Source organism: Nuphar pumila, chromosome 13 (genome assembly GCF_984573655.1).
Source record: "Nuphar pumila chromosome 13, dmNupPumi1.hap1.1, whole genome shotgun sequence".
Lineage (NCBI taxonomy): Eukaryota > Viridiplantae > Streptophyta > Magnoliopsida > Nymphaeales > Nymphaeaceae > Nuphar > Nuphar pumila.
This window is the reverse complement of record NC_143261.1, coordinates 20,632,185-20,651,050: the sequence shown is the minus strand read 5'-3', so window position 1 is coordinate 20,651,050 and position 18,866 is coordinate 20,632,185. Positions and strand designations below refer to the sequence as shown.

The 18,866-nt window shown below is 39.0% G+C and overlaps 1 protein-coding gene across 1 annotated transcript; it reads left to right on the top strand.

The window, feature by feature from the left end:
- Positions 1-579: 579 nt before the first annotated feature.
- LOC149818031 (uncharacterized) lies at positions 580-17,976 on the top strand. The gene is made up of 3 exons (XM_089985076.1): positions 580-1,234; positions 1,462-1,581; positions 17,671-17,976. The coding sequence occupies exons 1-3, from the start codon at positions 674-676 to the stop codon at positions 17,683-17,685; spliced, it is 696 nt and encodes a 231-aa protein (XP_089841202.1). The 5' UTR covers positions 580-673; the 3' UTR covers positions 17,686-17,976.
- The last annotated feature ends 890 nt before the right edge of the window (positions 17,977-18,866 follow it).

Below are 18,866 nucleotides of genomic sequence, written 5' to 3'. Positions count from 1 at the left end.
AGGAGCCCTCAAACCTCTCTCCTATAAGGGTAAAACTCTGAATCAAGATCTACAACTCATTTAGTTGAATGATGCTACCCACGCTGGGATGAACCCCCAAACCCTCCTCCTGTAAGGGTAAAAACTCTGAATCAGGCTCCACAACAGTCAATGTTCAGGTCAGCCGATGCTTGATGGAACAATGTAAGATCTTCTGTTGGATGTGCATAGAAGCAGAAATAGAAGGAAGAGAGAGTGTGAGAGGGTTGATGTTCATGGCCTCCTCCAGGGGAGATTTCTTTCTCAGATAATCCTGCAGTGCAGAGACTAGGTCTTAAATAATCATCTTCGGGGCACTTAAGTCTTTACAATCACTTTTTTTTAAGAATCGTTATTTTTTTTTGCACCAATGGAGGAGAGGGTACTTAAGTCTTTGCAATCATTAATGCTGACAAACATAGAGATATGAGACACATATGCTTACATACGTTGTGCTCTTTGTGACCCGGAGCATGAGATGTAGCTAACTGCCCTGTTCGGGGGAGCATATAACCTGCTTTGCTATAAAGGTCGTATACATACACCTGTGTTTCTTGATAGACCAAAACAATCTCTCTTCCATCACTCTCTCTCTCTCTCTCTCTCTGAGTTGAGACAAAGAAGAGGCAGGAGGGGAGGAAAGGGAGCAGCGGAGATGCCGAAGAAGATGGGCGTTAACAGCAAGGCCGAGGCCGCCAGGGCCCGGAAGAGCGCGGCCGAGGACGAGAGGAAGGCGAAGGAGGCGCGCGACAAGGAGGACGGGTACTGGCGGGAGGCCGGCGTGGGCCAGAAGTCCCGCGCCGCCAAGAAGAAGGAGGAGGAGGCGGAGAAGCGCGCGGAGGCGGCCGCCCGCAGGGCAGAGGTCCGCCGTCTCGCTGAGCTCGAGGAGAAGGAGCTGGAGAAGGCGGGCAAGAAGCCCGACAAGAAGTCGATGAGAGTTTCGATCCCCGTCCCCAAGGTCACCGGGGCGGAGCTCGAGCGTCAGCGCGAGGAGGAGCGGCGCTCCATCCTCCTCCGCGCCGAGGAGGCCAAGAAGCGACAGAGCCGGATGGCCGACGAGGAGGAGTATGAGAGGATGGTGCTCGTTCAGAACACCAATCGGGACGATGCCCTCATCGAGGCCCACTCGGTTGAAGAAGCCCTTGCCAAGATAACCGTCGAGCAGCCGCTGCCCGTCGATCGGCACCCAGAACGGAGGCTCAAAGCTTCCTTCAAGGTATTCGATCGTTTTTTTACATATTTTCCTTTTTATTCTTCGATTTGATCTGGAATCGTTGTCGTTACCGTCTGATCGTGATCTATGAGAAGGAAGCCCTCAAAACCCTAGAAATTGTACTAAGTTCAATTGCATGGGATCATTTCCTTATGCATGAATTCTTTTGTTTCTCTTCCCTTTTCCTTTTTTTTTTGACAAATCATGTTCCTATTGTGATTATATGGTAGACTTTCGAGGAAGCCGAGCTTGCAAAATTGAAGGAGGAGAAGCCAGGCCTGACGCACACTCAGTACAAGGACATGATCTGGAAGTTGTGGAAGAAATCACCTGATAATCCTCTTAACCAGGTATGTGGATGGCGCCGAATGTGGAGATTGGTAGTATAGTTGTTTGTTCTTTTCTTTTATTGCCTCTGTTGTTCGTTTAAGTTACAACCTTGAGGGCCGTCATTGTTTACACATTTATAGTTATTAATTCCAATATTCATGTAACTGCACGCCAACATGTTCGAAAGATAAGAGGTTCCCTATATAAGATAACAAGATGAAAAAGGCATAGAAGGATGCCACGATTCATGTATAGGATGGTGAGAAGACATGGCGAATATACTGAACAGCAGCATGTAGATAACAGAGGACCAGGCTTCTAATAAAAAAGAATGAATGCTGAATCTATCATGAGAACCGGAAATATAAACATTCACTCCTGATGTAGCTCTACTTGTAAACAATTGACAATCTAGGTCCTTGCTGACATATTCATTTCTGGAGTACTAGTCAATATTCTTTTTACCATGTTGTTGGAAACTGGAATTTTGCTAGCAAATTCGGTGGAGAAAATGGATAGAAACAAGGGTTTTGTGGATAAGAAATCATGAAGTCATCAAATCTAGAAGAAGTTTGGCATGGAGAAGGTTGGAAGGGAGTTCGTGCATTGTGTCCTTACAGAATAGAACGATGTGAGTGGTGATCAGTTTTTGCAAGAATGAACAGGTGGATTTTAATGTGTATGTTGAGAGAACAAATAGTATCAAGAATACATTTGCATCTGGTATATGTTGCAATTGTGGCATGACAACAATCACAATTGTAGATGCAACTCTACATTATAAGGACAATGCAAATGTATCTCAAACACATTTTTCTAGATGTTTTACAAAACTTGTCTAACTCATGTGGATCCCTAAGCATTTTATGAATGCTAGCTACTTTATTTTTGTGTGCCATGAATCTGGTTTTGGTTTCTCTCTTTGCCAAGGAGATGCTTGAAGGACAATGAAATTACAGATTGCTTATTGGTGTAGTAGAGAAAGGGGCATGGAAAACATTTTAGTATATAGTACCAACTATCTAATCAAAAGCACTAGTCGGTAAACCCCTAAAAGGCCTAGTTGGGACCCCAAAAAGGAAAAACTAAAAACTAAAAATAAAACTAAAAATAAAAATAAAAATAAAAATAAAAATAAAAATAAAAATAAAAATAAAAATAAAAATAAAAATAAAAATAAAAATAAAAATAAAATAAAAAAAATTAAATAAATGCTGAAAAAATTGAAATCAGTTTATCAATGAACATTATCTCCAAAAAATTAACAATAAAACATGAACACTATCACATAATCATATTATCAGTGTTTCACAAAAATATGTATCACAGAAATCAGTTTTGCATTGAAATACATATGTATATCTTGGTTCTCGGTTTCTCTCTCTCTCTCAGCCAAAGAAGGAGGCATGGGGTGGTGGTGGTGTGTGTGTGTGTGGTGGGGGGAGAGCGAGGAGGGGAGACCAAACGAAAGGGAAGGGAGAGAAAGAGCGGAGTAGGAAGAAGAGGCAGATGCTGCAGCAACAGCAGAAGAAATGGACATGGGGGCAAGAGGAGAGAAAGTGGTTTAAGGAATTTGTGCAGAGAGAGAGAGAGAGAGAGAGAGAGAGAGAGAGAGAGAGAGAGAGAGAGAGAGAGAGAGAGAGAGAGAGAGAGAGTTTATGCCCTAACCTTTAATAAATAAATCAAAAGTTTAAAAAATGTTCGTGTTTTTTTGTTTAATTTAGTCCAGGGCGCCTAGGTCCCCTGGATTAGGCGATAACTCAATGCCTAGGGTGCTTAGGTGGGCTTTTGATTACATAGGGTACCAAGGGAATCACATGCGCCCACATGCAGTGTGTGTGTGCATTTGATTCCATTGGTACCATATGCTAATACTTTTCCTCTGTGTGTGCATGAAAGTGTGCTCACACACATGAGAGAGAGAGAGAGAGAGAGAGAGAGAGAGAGAGAGAGAGAGAGAGAGAGAGAGAGAGAGAGAGAGAGAGAGACCTTATAATCACAAAAAAATACAAGCAGAAAAACAGGAAGAAAAAATGAAAGAATGTGAGAGAAAAGGGAAGAAACATTACAAGAAGTCCTCAGAACATACACAAAAGTACTCTTATGCAGAAAAGAGAGGAGAGGGTGGGGATCATATCCTCAGGAGAACTCAAACTGTTCCATCACAATTCTGATCAGGTTATCATGCATCTGGATACCTTTCTAGACCGTTCTATGAGCTTTTGGCATGCAATCCACTTCAACCAGATATGCCACCAGGCAGACTTGATCTGCCAAACCCATATACTGCTTTTTTAGGTCTATGTTGACTCCATCTGGCCAGTGCAAGGGTCACTACATTATTTAAATCAGGTCATGTGGAAGAGACTTTGGTGGAAGAGTCAGTTGAATAATATGCGTCTAAATGTCTATCACATTGGAGCGGCCAGCATAACCTTGCCATAGCATGGCCAGAGCTTGTGGTTGTAAGGGTCCGAAAGCCAAGCAAATGCATAAGTGCAGGATTCAAGGTCAACTTCTGGTGGATACCTGCGGGCAGAAAACACACCCAGCTCCAGCATAGACTTTAACTAGGTTTAAAAGTGAAAAGTCTGGTGGAAGTTAACGTCCTGTTGAGACTGTGCAAATTCCCTGACGATAGAGAGACTGGAAACTTTAACTGATCTGCAGCCAGCTGTGAAGTTTCAAGTCATGAGATTTCTTTCTGAATGGTTCACTGCTTATGATCTCTAAAAAGAAAGGTTGTAGTACTATAAAATTTTTTTAATGGATTCATTACTAAATGATGTCATTTGGTGTATCTGGTCCATCTCGAAAATCCGAAAATTCCACATGGTTTGTGATGTATGAGAAGTACTTACATTAGATGATTAACCTTTACGCTATGGTTTAGCATCTATTTTTTTATAAACAGAAGGTACTCATCTGCATTTCTATAATCTCACCATATACCATATTGTTGACACTTATTTCACGGTGCAAATTGGTCCCATCATTTCTCAAACACAATGGTTGTTTCAGCTTAATAATTCGGGTTGATGCTGCCCAAAATTGCAATTGTCATCCAATTTTTTTCTCAAAGTGCTTGCCTCCTGATTTTCCTATAAAATAGCTTGACATGACCTGGAACCTTTGTCTCTGACCTAATTCCTCTTAGAATCTAATGGTGTAAGTCAAATTGTATCAGATCATTCTGAGGAAAGTTGAAACATGACTTGGAGTTGCTTTAGAGATACTTTAGGATGTATTAAGATAAGTTGAGAATGTATTTTAAAGTCTTGCCGATAGACACATAGATGTAATGCAATGTGACTCTAAAGTTGGCCCCTTGACAGAAGGGAATGGCAACCAACCTGGCAACAGAGGCTTGCTGCAATGTGCAGATAACTTGGTTGGGACAGAAACATCCGTATTTCCTTAGTTATGGCTCATTCTCTTTAGGGCCTGTTTGGTTACAAATCTAGAAATTTATTTTTCTGGTTTCATATTTATATGGTTTTTTATAACCTCAATCTGTTTAGTTCTCAATAACTAATAGTGTTTGGATGTACTTCAAGATTAGATAAATTATCCAAGTTCTAATTTCTGCATGTTTGGTTGGTTATACAAAATTCTTGAATTTTGCTTGTGATGGCAATAAATTATACGACATAACCATGCCATTCAGGAACAATTACGAAAAGTACCTCCTCAATCCACCCCTCCCTTCCCCCAACTAGGGTTTAAGATATAAAGCACCTAAAAGCCCAACTGATAATATTATAGGGCTCAAGAAAAGTTCAATGCCGTAAGCAACCTGTTCAATCTTTTTCCTTCAATCAACATTAAAATTTAAACAAGAAAAGAAAATGAAAAGGTAAATAATAAAATAAATAGTCAAAACGAATTCAAAATAAAATCATATAGTAATTGTGAGATGACAATTGGCATCACTTTCAGACATTTCATCAAACAAGTGGCACACAACTTTCCATTCTTCATGAAAAGAAGAATTATAACATTCAAAGAGAATCAAAGACATTACTCGTTATTCTCAAGTTAGCGCATGCATCCAAGATAGAGGAGGATCTTCTGATTTATTGGCGATAGAAGCCACCTAACGGAGGTGGCCTGCTGGAAAATGAGCAGAAGAGTTCTCCAGTGGGCAATCTCACTTACACGGATGAGACACTGGTCATTTCTTTGGTGTGTCACCATGTCTGAGAGAGAGAGAGAGAGAGAGAGAGAGAGAGAGAGAGAGAGAGAGAGAGAGAGGTGAAGGTAGTTGCAGGGATGGGGAGGTAGAGGGGCGAAGAACAGTAGGTCATAAGCCTGTGTTTTGGGACATAAATTTCTGAAAAGAATCCAGTTTTTGTAAATCCAGGGAGCCACTGGATTTAAAAAATTTAGTTTTTTTTTTAAATCTGATTTGGATAGCCAAGCTGCCAAACACCCATTTTTTTTATCTAAATCATTTTATTTCCAATATCCCATTTATCTGGATATTTTGGTGTAACCAAATGGGCCCTTAGAGGGTTCACAATCCATTCTTGATAACAGGCCAGCTTTCCATTCAAAGGCCTGATTGGGCCAGTTAAACTTTTATATCCAACTGAGTGTAGAAGGCAAAAGCAATTTAACGTTGAGCCCTAGCACCTTTAGGATTCCAAGCTGCCAAACACCCATTTTTTTTTATCTAAATCATTTTATTTTCAATATCCTATTTATCTGGATATTTTGGTGTAACCAAACGGGCCCTTAGAGGGTTCACAATCCATTCTTGATAACAGGCCAGCTTTCCATTCAAAGGCCTGATTGGGCCAGTTAAACTTTTATATCCAACTGAGTGTAGAAGGCAAAAGCAATTTAACGTTGAGCCCTAGCACCTTTAGGATTCCAAGCTGCCAAACACCCAATTTTTTTTTTATCTAAATCATTTTATTTCGAATATCCCATTTATCTGGATATTTTGGTGTAACCAAACGGGCCCTTAGAGGGTTCACAATCCATTCTTGATAACACTCCAGCTTGTAATGAAATGGTGGTCTTCAACAAATGCACAAATAACTCACAAACAAGTGTCTATTGGAGACACTACAAGCATGACCCTTGAAAGGGTATAAAAGGAAGAACACTTGAAAAATAAATAATACTTTATTCATGAACAAAATGCTTAAGAAGCATGGTTATTTACATTGAAGGGGTTCACCCCTATATATACAAAAAAGTGGAAGAGAGAGGAGAGCTCATTTTGAGCTCTCCAAAAGAGACGTTGGATTCCAACGTCTCTTAATATAGCAGTTGGACTACAGTCCAACAACATTTATTATTATAGTTGTTGGACTATAGTCCAACAACATTTATTATAGCTGTTGGACTACAGTTCAACATCTATTTGCACATTCAAGTTCCAACAGGAACTTGACTGGATCAAATATCTAGTTTTTATTGAACTAGATGCTAAAAAAGAAAATAAAGAAAAATAAAAAAAGAAAATAATAAAAGAAAATATAATAATATTAAATAATATATATATATATATATATATATATATATATATATATATATTACAATTTACATTTTAACACTCGCCCTCAAACTTACGGTACAATGAGCGAAATTTTGTCTAAGAGGAAGTGAAATCTGGGAGCAGCGAGAGGCTTGGTGAAGAAGTCTGCTAATTGATATTCTGATGTAACATATGGCAGATCAATGGTTCCATGTAAGTATTCCTCTCTGACATAGTGACAGTTCATCTCAATGTGTTTAGTGCGCTCATGAAATGTCTGGTTGCTTGCAATGTAGATCGCACTTTTGTTGTCACAACACATCTTTGAAGCTTGCGTTGCTTTAGCTCCCATATCCGCTAGCAATCGTCTGAGCCAAACAACCTCCATGGTGGTGGTTGTCATGACTCTGTATTCAACTTCGGTGGAGGAAAAAGAGACTTTCTGTTGCTTCTTGCACCTCCACAAAATTAAGGTTTTACCTTGGAACACATAAAAACCAGTAGTTGAGTGTCTATTATTGGGATCACCTCCCCAGTCAACATCAGTATATGCAATTAAATTTAATGAAGATAAAGCAGACAAGAAGAGTCCTCGTGAAAGAGAGGATTTTAAGTATCTAATAATATGCAAAATCGCTCCCATGTGCACGGAAGTGGGAGCATGCTGAAACTGACTGACTGTATGAACCACATGAGTTATATATGGCCTAGTAATGGAAAGATAAGAAAGAGCTCCAACAAGCTGTCTATAAGGAGTAGGATCATCAAGAAGTTCTCCATCATCAATTTTCATTTTAACATTGACAACTTCTGGAGTGTCTACTTTCTTATCATCTGTAATTCCAGACCTGGAAACGATATCAAGAGCAAATTTAGATTGAGATATCAAATACCCCCGAGAGGAATAAGCAACTTCAATGCCTAAAAAATATCTTAATAAACCTAAGTCAGTCATTTCAAGTGAGATTTAAGAAGAGATTTGATATTTGCAACTCCCTGTTTGTCGCCTCCGGTGATGATCATATCGTCCACATAGAGAAGAAGAATAATGATGCCTACATTAGATTTCTTAACAAACAAAGCAGTGTCAGTTAAACAAGGTTGAAAACCAATATCAAGCATAACATGACTAAATCGGTCATACCAGGCTTTTGGAGCCTGTTTAAGACCATAAAGAGCTTTTTCTAGACGAAGAGCTTTACCCTTAGGGATACTAATACCAGGTGGGTCTTCCATGTATACTTCTTCAACGAGATTCCCATTCAGGAAAGCATTTTTGACATCTAATTGAAAGATAGGCCATGTTCTAATGGAGGCCAAGGCTATTAAAGTTCTAACAGTGGTCATACGGGCCACAGGAGCAAATGTTTCTTCATGATCGATGCCATACTCTTGGGCATATCCTTTTGCTTCTAAACGGGCCTTATATCTTTCCAGGGTCCCATCACTTTTGGTTTTGACTTTGTATACCCACCTACAACCTATAGGTTTCTTACCCGGAGGGATATCTTGTATCGTCCAAGTATTGGCCTTTTCTAGTGCATCCAATTCTATTTTCATGGCTTCTATCCATTCTATATGATTTTTTGCTTGAGAATAGGATGATGGTTCAACATATGATTGTATTAATGTAATGGCGGCCCTATACGTGGGTGAAAAAGATTCATAAGACACAAATTTTTCTGGAGGTTTAGAGATTCTAGACGTTCTTCTAGGTGAGACTTCAGAGTATTTTTGTAATGCACATGGAAGATTTTGCTCTCTACGTCTTGAATATTATAGACTAACATCCCTATGGATTTGCTCTTCATTATCATCATTTTCAACAACAATGGGACTTTGATCATTGTCAAGGTCACATCCAACATCACATTCATTGGATTTTGAAGTTGGATCAATTAAAAACGAGTATTCAGTGACATCCTTAGATTTTTCAAATTCAAAGAAGCTTTCTTTTTCCAAAAAGATACATTTCTTGACACATATAATTTGTCATTTTGAAAATCGAAACACCTGTAGCCTTTTTTATTATCAGCATATCCTAAAAAGGCACATGAGATTGCACGAGGAGAGAGTTTGTCATTTCTGTTGGTGAAAACAAAACATTTGCATCCAAAGACTCTTAATCTAGAATAATCTGGAGTTAAATTAACAAGCTTTTCTATTGGAGTTGTATTCTTTAATAAGGAAGATGGCATCCTATTAATGAGGTAGGTGGCAGTTAGGACCGCTTCAGCCCAAAAACTTTTTGGAACTTGATTTGCAATTAGCAATGTCCTAGTAGTTTCCATAATGTGCCGATGTTTGCGTTCGGCTAGGCCATTCTGTTGTGGAGTGTGTGGACATGATCTTTGATGTGTAATACCATGTAAATTGAGATAGTCTTTTAATTCGTTGGACATAAATTCTCCCCCTGAATCAGTGCGAAAAACAGAAATATCATTTTGAAACTTATTTTTAACCATTTTATGAAATATTTGGAAGTTAGCAAAGACATCAGATTTATGTTTAAGAAAATAAATCCAAGTATGTCTAGAAAAGTCATCAACAAAAATGACATAATATGTATAACCACATTTGGAAATAACTGGTGCGGGGCCCTAAACATCCGAATGTATTAACTCAAGTGGTCGTGAGGAAACAAAAGTTCTACTAAGAAATGGTAACCTTTTCATTTTGCCAAGAATGCAGTCTTTACAAGAAAAATTTTCAGAATTACAAAATTTTTCCAAACTTGGAAAATATTGAATTTTAGACATATGAGGATGGCCAAGCCTTTTGTGCCATAAATCCAATTCTAATTTCTGAATATTATAACAAAATGCATTCTTGGGTAATTCCAAAAAGTTCATGTAATAAAGTCCTCATTCTCTATGGTCTTCCCCAATCAGCTTCCTTGACTGGCGATCCTGTACCCAACAACCATGAGAAGAGAAGGAGATATTACATCCATAATCAGATATTTGCGAGCTAGATAAGAGTTTCAAATTAAGTTTTGGGATATATCTAACTTCTGGGATAAAAAATCTTTTGGATTTTTGAAGATTTTCAAAACATCCTATTCCTTTTACTTCAAGAGATGTGCCATCGGCTGTAAAAACCTTTGACACACTTGAGTTATTTTTAAGACATTCAGATAGACTATTAACATTTGGGGTCATATGAAAAGAAGCACCAGAATCTAAAAGCCAAGGAAAGTTACCTGGACCGGAGAAAGATGCAACTGCCGCTCCAGTTGAGGAGGATACCCCTTTGAGAAGAGGTTGAAGGATTTCCATCAGTTGAGCCATAGACACAGGTGCATCTTGATCTTTTGACTCAGATTCAACAGCTGCAACTATTTTTTCTTCTCTTCTTTTTAACTTTGGACATTGAGGCCTATAGTGCCCCGGTTCATGACAATGATGACAAATAACTTTTCTTTTATCAAAGTCGCCGTTTTGGCTTCCAAAATGAGGCGGCTTGTAAGTACGAGTATGATTCCCCGGTCTAGATACAGCTAAAACGGAGTCATCATCAACTTTTGGAGTACTTTTTCTAAGTCTATTTTCCTCCACAGTGAGCTCTTCTATAGTATCAACAATAGAAGGAATTTTTCCATGATGTAAAAAAGCCGATTTGGTGGATTCAAACTCCGGCCTTAGACCATTCACAAATTGATAGAAATGTTCTATATTGAGTTGCTTTTGGCGAAGCTCGATGTCTTCGGCACAATGTCATTTGGGCTCAAGAAGAGCCAACTCTTCCCAAAGTTCGGACAACTCATTATAATATTCTCGAATAGTTTTATCTTTTTGAGTCATTGTCCAAACTTTATCTTGTAAATTGGATACATGTACAATATCTTTAAGGGAATACATGTTTTTGAGGTATTCCCAAGCCTTATCGGCATGCTCAAACTTAGCTAGACTAGAGCATTTTTTAATGTCTATGGTATTGATGAGCCATGACATAATTTTTGCATGCCCTATCCTCCATTCTTTCCATTTCTTTTCATAAGTGGCTAACGCCTTACTCTTCTCTTCTTCCGTTAGAGGAACCTCTTTATCATCCTCTTTCTTGGTAAGAAATAGTTTAGGTTCTAAATCGGAACCATCCACTATACCCCATAAACCTTTTCTCCAAATGTGGTGCTTTATAATCGAAGCCCACATTACATAGTTAGTATCATTTAGCTTCATAGGAATGATGGTGATCTTATCATTGTCATCCATCTTTTACAAGGGTAAGAGAGGAATAAATAGGAGGAGAAAGAGAGAAAAATAAAAAGAAAAGAAAAAGAGTAGACAAAGGAATAAGAGAGGATACAAAACCAAATTTTTTTGTAGCACAAGTTCGCCTTTCTTCAAACAAATCTTCTTGAGCCAAGAACAAGGTGATGAAACACCTTTTGTAAATGTGGCACGGAAATCGAGGCGAAAGCACTTCAAGATCTAAGGATTTCGTAGCTCTGATACCATGTAATGAAATGGTGGTCTTCAACAAATGCACAAATAACTCACAAACAAGTGTCTATTGGAGACACTACAAGCATGACCCTTGAAAGGGTATAAAAGGAAGAACACTTGAAAAATAAATAATACTTTATTCATGAACAAAATGCTTAAGAAGCATGGTTATTTACATTGAAGGGGTTCACCCCTATATATACAAAAAAGTGGAAGAGAGAGGAGAGCTCATTTTGAGCTCTCCAAAAGAGACGTTGGATTCCAACGTCTCTTAATATAGCTGTTGGACTACAGTCCAACAACATTTATTATTATAGTTGTTGGACTATAGTCCAACAGCATTTATTATAGCTGTTGGACTACAGTCCAACAACTATTTGCACAGTCAAGTTCCAACAGGAACTTGACTGGATCAAATATCTAGTTTCTATTGAACTAGATGCTAAAAAGAAAATAAAGAAAAATAATAAAAGAAAATAATAAAAGAAAATATAATAATATTAAATTTTATATATATATATATATATATATATATATATATATATATATTACAGTTTACATTTTAACACAACTTTCCATTCAAAGGCCTGATTGGGCCAGCTGAACTTTTATATCCAACTGAGTGTAGAAGGCAAAAGTAATTTAACGTTGAGCCCTAGCACCTTTAGGATTCCAAAACAAAATTCTTCACTATTCTTATATTGGTACTTTGGAGTAATGATTCTCGCATTGGAGCTAAAAATTGGAGTATGACTTTAGCGGGTAAATCTGTTTGTCTTTCATGATAAGCCACTGATGGAGGCAGGTTCTCACACATAATAGCCCTTTTTTGACAAAATAACCAAACAAATAAAAGTTGAATAAAAAAATATGGACAAATCAAGAGCAATGCATGAAATAAAAAGAAAAAGAAAAAGATAAGAATCAAATGAATTGATGAAAAGAAAAGTCCAATCTGATGAAAACATTGAAACCAAATGTATAATGATGAAAATGCAAATAGAGACCATTAAAGGGGAAAAACAAAAATAGATTAATTGGCTAAAACATGAAAATTGATCATTTTCAAAAAAAGAAAATTGATGAAACTCAAAGAAGTGGACTAAATGGTAAATCTCAAGAAAAGAATCAAATGGCTAAAAATGGATTAAAAATAAATGATCGTAGCTATGTGTATCAATGGTGCCCAAGACCAAATGATTTGATGGTTGTTACTAACCTCAGCATCCTAGAACGTTTGGCTTGAGTGTCGTTGGGATGCTCCCAATGACTCTATTGAGTCCCTCTTGCCTATATAAAGGGGAGCTCTCCCCTCTCTTGTTTAATGCTTTCTTAAGTATTTTTGTTCCTAATAAAATCCTATATTTTTTACTTGTGTTCTTGGCCCCTAAGTGGCTTATGTGCTTGTGTTTTTGTATTGACCATCGTTGCCAGTTGAGGAAGCGGGAGCGGGAAGCGATACGGGAAGCGGGAGCGGGAAGCGAGGCACTTTCAAAATTTTAGGAAGCGGGAAAGCGTGGGACCACTTAGGACCGATTCGGGAAGCGTCTCGGAAGCGACCTAGGAAGCGTCTCGGAAGCGACCTAGGAAGCGTCTCGGAAGCGAGGGGGAAGCAAAAAAAAAAAAAAATACAAAAAATTGAAAAAACAGGGGAAGCGTGATGGGAAGCACGCTTCCCATTAAAGGGAAGCGCGTCTCCCATTAAAGGGAAGCACGCTTCCCAAAAAAGGGGATGCTTCCCCCCACGCTTCAGAAGAGAGACGTTTCGCGCTTCCGAAGCGCGCTTCCCCTTTTAGCTAGGCGCTTCCGGTAACCCTGGTATTGACCCATAAGAGGTCCTTGTTGTGTATGTTCTTCTGCTCTTGTAAGCCCGTCAGGGTCTCCCACTTGTATTATTTTTCCATTTTCATTACATTTCCTAGACAGCTACTCTAGTGATCTACAGTTATCCAATCCCAAGCTATTGCAGCCTATGTAACAGGGATTCAGCTAGCAGGGTGCCACACCCACGTTGATGCGACTTGACGCGGGTGCGGCCCCGGGTGCGGTCAACCCGACCCTGGGTGCGTTGACCGCACCCAGGGTCATTTCGGTCCAGTTTTCTGCAACCTCCGATATCTGGAGGGATTCGAGCTCGACCGAAGGTCTTCTCGAGTGTATCGTTGTTCCCTTTCCGGAATCTGGAGGAGAATGCCAGCGATGGGTTGGGGGTGTGGCGTGGACCACTGTGTTTTCTGCTGTCGACGCCCTGGAGGCCGATCTAAGAGATGAGACGGTGAGGAAGAAGGCGACAACGAAGAGGAATGTAGACGACCGTTTTCCGGCCATGTTCTCGCCGAATTTTCGCCGTTAGTCAGGATTTTCTGGGAAGGACGCCATGGATTTTCAGAGAGAGAGAGACTGAGAGAGAGAGGGGGGTCAGGGTTTTGCGTGAACGCCAATGTGAGTGTCTGTCCGTGTCAGTCTGCATCTTTTTGTGCCCTACTGAATCCGATCTTACTTGGTGTTGGGTCATATTCATACGTGACCCGTTCACAAGTCGTGGGTCACTATGGTTTCAATTCGCACCTGATCCGGGAAATAACCAACTCCAATATGGTGTAACTGATCTTGACTGGGATGCCAGATCCGAACAAAAAATGAACCCACACCAGTATGATATCCAACTTAAACCTGTATGCTGACATGCAATCCATGACCTAGGCCACCAATTGAAAAACACCTTGCAGTAGGGGGGAAAGTAGGTTGGAAACAGACTGGATTACAGTTGATCCGATTTTGAATCCAGAAGGATTTGATGATGTAGATCTGGATTTGGAACTAGTATATATATATATATATATATATAAGAACAGCTTAACTGCTTAAATGTTAGCTTCTTAACCATACTTACACATCTGACCATTAAAACCGGAAAGCTCAACTTTTCGGGGTTTGCTTTTGCCTCTTTTTGTTTTTTATACAGATTTTTTTCCCTTTCCCCGGACCCTCCTTATATATATATTACATTTTTTCCCCTGCCGCACCCCTGCACCCAAGTTTTTTGGAAGTGCCAAATCCCCGCACCCGCACCCATGTGACATAGATTGCAGCTGCTGCTTTTGCTTCCTTGTGTTGAAACAAATTAATATATCAAGCACTTTGCTGGCATGTCATCTTAATAGATTAATGACATGAGGAGACAAGTGACAAGGTCATATGGAATTCTAGGATGATCTTCATGAGAAAAAAGGATCTTCTGATCAATCCAGAGAGAATTTTGATTCCATTAGTATTGAGGATTGCTACTCTAGTGATCTACAGTTATCCAATCCCAAGCTATTGCAGCTGCTTCTTTTGCTTCCTTGTGTTGAAACAAATTAATATATCAAGCGCTTTGCTGGCATGTCATGTTAATAGATTAATGACATGAGGAGACAAGTGACAAAGTCATATGGAATTCTAGGATGATCTTCATGAGAAAAGTTCCCTTCATTATCCAAATACCTGTTTTTCTTCAAAAAAGCAACGGTCAGGAGATACCTTAATGAGGTTGATTTTGCTATTGTAATGTCTATTCATTTTCAATCCCATACTTCCCTTTGTATCTATTTTATTTTAACACTTAAACCTGCTGTGAAGTTATTGTAATCTTACTTCATCTTGTTGCTGCACGTTGCTACATATTTAGACTTTAGGTACAACGATTTCTAGGAAGACACCAACATTCTTTAGCAACAAGGTTCTTGATAGTCTATAAGTTTCATCACCTATGAATGTGTTCATGCAGGAAGAAATATGTATTTATCCACAAAGGTGATTATTTGCTTTCAACTTCGGTTATGATAATCATTTGAAATCTAGTGGTCTCTCTCTCTCTCTCTCTCTCTCTCTCGCAGTGTGTGTGTACTTGTGCAATTTTGCACGTGCATACACATTATGTGCTCATATGCTCATGCAAGGGAACGTAAACACATCTTCAAGGAACCTATACGCATGGATGGTATCTGTACTTGTGGTGTGCACATCTATCTGAAGCTGACAAGCATGTTGTTGGGTGCTTGGACAAAAATCAGAACTAGACCGTAAGAAATTTTCATGGCATACCCATGTCACAATACATACCCAGTACCTGTTAATTTTCTTATTATGAGAAATTAGCATTCGAGGCCTAGAAACAAGACCAGATCCAGTTCTGTCTTCATCAAAGTTTCCTACACATGTAGGCACAAATCCTATGACCCATATTCAGTGGGCACCCATTCTTCTCTTAAAAAGATTCTAAGGTTAGGGCCATAGTAGTGATGTGGAATGGATATGGGCCAGGGCATGTCTAACCCCAAGCCCATATCTAAGTCTAAGAGAGCACTAGCATAGTCATGGAGAAGGACATTTCTAGATACTAGATCTGCTAGATCTTTTTTAATTTGTTGCTGCGGAAAAATATGTTCTTAGTTTTCCACAAAAAGTGTTGCATATGCTGAGGGCCTAGTCTTGTTAATTCTTGCCATTGCATGCAGAATGCTGTAAGTTGAAGTTCATTGACAGGTCAGTCTGCAGCTAGGAGACATTTCTTTTTGTTCATCCTTTTATGTAGTTGTTCCAACTGATCCTTTCACTGAACCAACTACCGAACTGGGGGGAAGATCTCTGCCTGGCCTAAGCTGCATTTCCATCTCTATCTTAAGATTCTTAACATGGTTGGTTTCTTGTTATGTTGGGGCTGTAGTTCGAGGAACCTTCTGATTTTACAGATTATATTAGGCCTGCATAAAGGGTCTTCAAGGAGATTATGTTTCACTGAATCTGTGGAAGCTCTAGTCTGGCCATGGACGCTTCTTTTGAGTTTTGTCACATTTCTTTGAAGTCCAGAGTGGGTGAGAGATTTGTGCAAGTCTTATGGATGTTCTTATTTGGCATTGGGGACTTAGTAGACATAACTCTAATTATTTTCTTGCATATTTTTTATTGGATATAATTTTACAGTTTAATAAGTTAACTCATTCATAGTTGCCAGACCAAGGGTTGAGAAAAGAAATTTAAGAGTTGGTGATATGACTTCTGCACAAAGGAGGGTATCAATCAACCAACTCAACTCTTTAATAATCACACTGCTCATATTTCACTGAAGCTAAGATTGCTAAAGGCCAGAGTTTGGGCTTGATGTCAAAAGAGCGTGGCCTATTCTGGTTAACTAAATTTAGGTGCTAATTAATATTTTTTTGTAATGGAATGAGAGAGATCAATAATTTCTACAAGCTGGCTGCTTCAGGAAAGTAGAATATAATGCTGAAATCTGTAGATGCTCGGGCAGTGCACCTTTTAGTTGTCATTCACAACAGCAATGACTAGAGGAGGCATTCTGTTGCAGAAGAAAGCGAGCTGGGTATATGTGTTCTTCACTAGGCTATTTGCAGATGGAGCAGAATCTAAGTTATTAAGCTATTCCATTATCTCGTGCATGGAAAGTGTTGGAGATATTAGTAGGTCTTAACATTTTTTTCTAAAGGAACCCCTGAAAAGTATTTACTGATATAAGCTGCACAGCATGCTGCTAACCTTGGAATCTGAACGCATTTGCTAAAAAGAGGAGTCTATACTTGATTTTTTCTACTTAAGTACTTGAAGGTATCAAATTGGGATTTGCATTTGATCATTGTGATCTAAGGTAAGCTGAAACTTCAGCGCTGTAGACTACTTGTTTTAATAATCCCCAATTGAAATAGGCCTTTAGCAACAAAAAAAATACCAGCTAGTATGTGTTTCTTTTCATTTGGTTCTCATTTTTCATTTCCAACATTTTGCACAAGAAAACCATGTGGAATTTGTTTCTCAGATATATTAGAGAAAACATGATGATTTGGAATTTTGGATACTGATCCAAGGCTCGGACCTGTTCTACGGTTACTTCGATCATGGATATGTGTGGCATGTGTACTATTTCCCTTGACCAATTTTTTCTTGTTGAAAATTTGCACTTGGAATGGTAATTAAAAATTTAGGGTTTGGTTGAATAACGTTTCTTGGTCATTTGGGTTGTAATTTCAGTTTGAATGTACTATCAGTCCACCACTTATTTTGGCACAGACAACTACGAAATTGATGCTGAACTCCATGCAATCATAATGCTTCTTCAGGATGTTTCTCCTGCCCTAATGCTGACAGCTAATACTTGCTACGTTTGCTATTTGCAGATTTCAGGTGATTGATGATGTTACAGCCAGAGTGAATGCTCCACTTGCTTGATAATGAGATTAGAGTTCTACCAACTCACTGCCTGTAAAATATATCTATTACTTGGTTGAGAACCATGGAGTATTCCTCAGGAAAGCCAGTTGATTCTCTTCTTTTGGTGTTTTTTTTGGGTGGCTTGTCTGCATGCTTTGAGGTATCTGTGGTAATAATAAGTCTTGTAGCGGATTAGTGTAACATGTTGGGCATTGAGAGCCATGATCACTGCAGATGCTTATTAATATAGCTTTTGCTTTTGATTACAGAAAGTTAGCTAAGTGCTCGTAAATCTTGTGATTTGTTGTTTATTCAAGACATGGATCTTGTACAAAGCATATGTTAGTAAGATGTGATGTTGAACATGTTTCCATGAAGGATGGGGAAACCACCCTCGGGATCTGAGACCTAGTCGCGCTGGCTAAGCCTGCCCTATTTACGGTCGCTGTCCCGACGATGTAAACCGGTGGTGCACTCCTTGCCTCCAGGAGTTGCCAAGCTTTGACCGAGCAAGGGCTTATCCCTTTTCCTCATTAATGCAAGGGGCTGATGCTCATGGGAATGTGACCCTGACCACCCTTCTGGTGGCCAAGGCCCCCCTCCACCACACCAAACCCCTTGGGGCTTGAACATGTTCTGTTTTTTCTAGAATAGTGTGATATTGTGAGTACGGTGGTCTCATACTGACAGCTTTACAAACTAGGGGATACTTTTGATAGATACCAAAAAACTGGAAATTGTGAATATAAACGCTTTGACAACTTTACGCTTGGTCCTCATGAGGATGTGAGGACTTGTTTTTCATGTTCATCGGTAGGTGGGGGAGTTGTTTTCCTTGTCATTATGATATCATCATCATTGTATTTTCTGGATGATTGAGAACATGAAAGATTTAGTAGTAATAAAGTTAATGAGCTTTGGTACTTTGGAGCACATGCTCATAAATGTTATTGTTATTAGAAGTTGCAAGTTCTAGGACGCAGTTTAATTCCAAGAGCAATCTGATTGTACTGGAATTATCCTGAGTTTTCTATTGTTTTAATCTCTAAGGACGCCTTTAAACAAAAAATCCCTGAATGATACTTGATAAATAATTCAAAGGAATAAAACTTGTGTGAAAATCACAAGTTTTAGGGAGTTTTATCAAAGAGAAAGATTACAA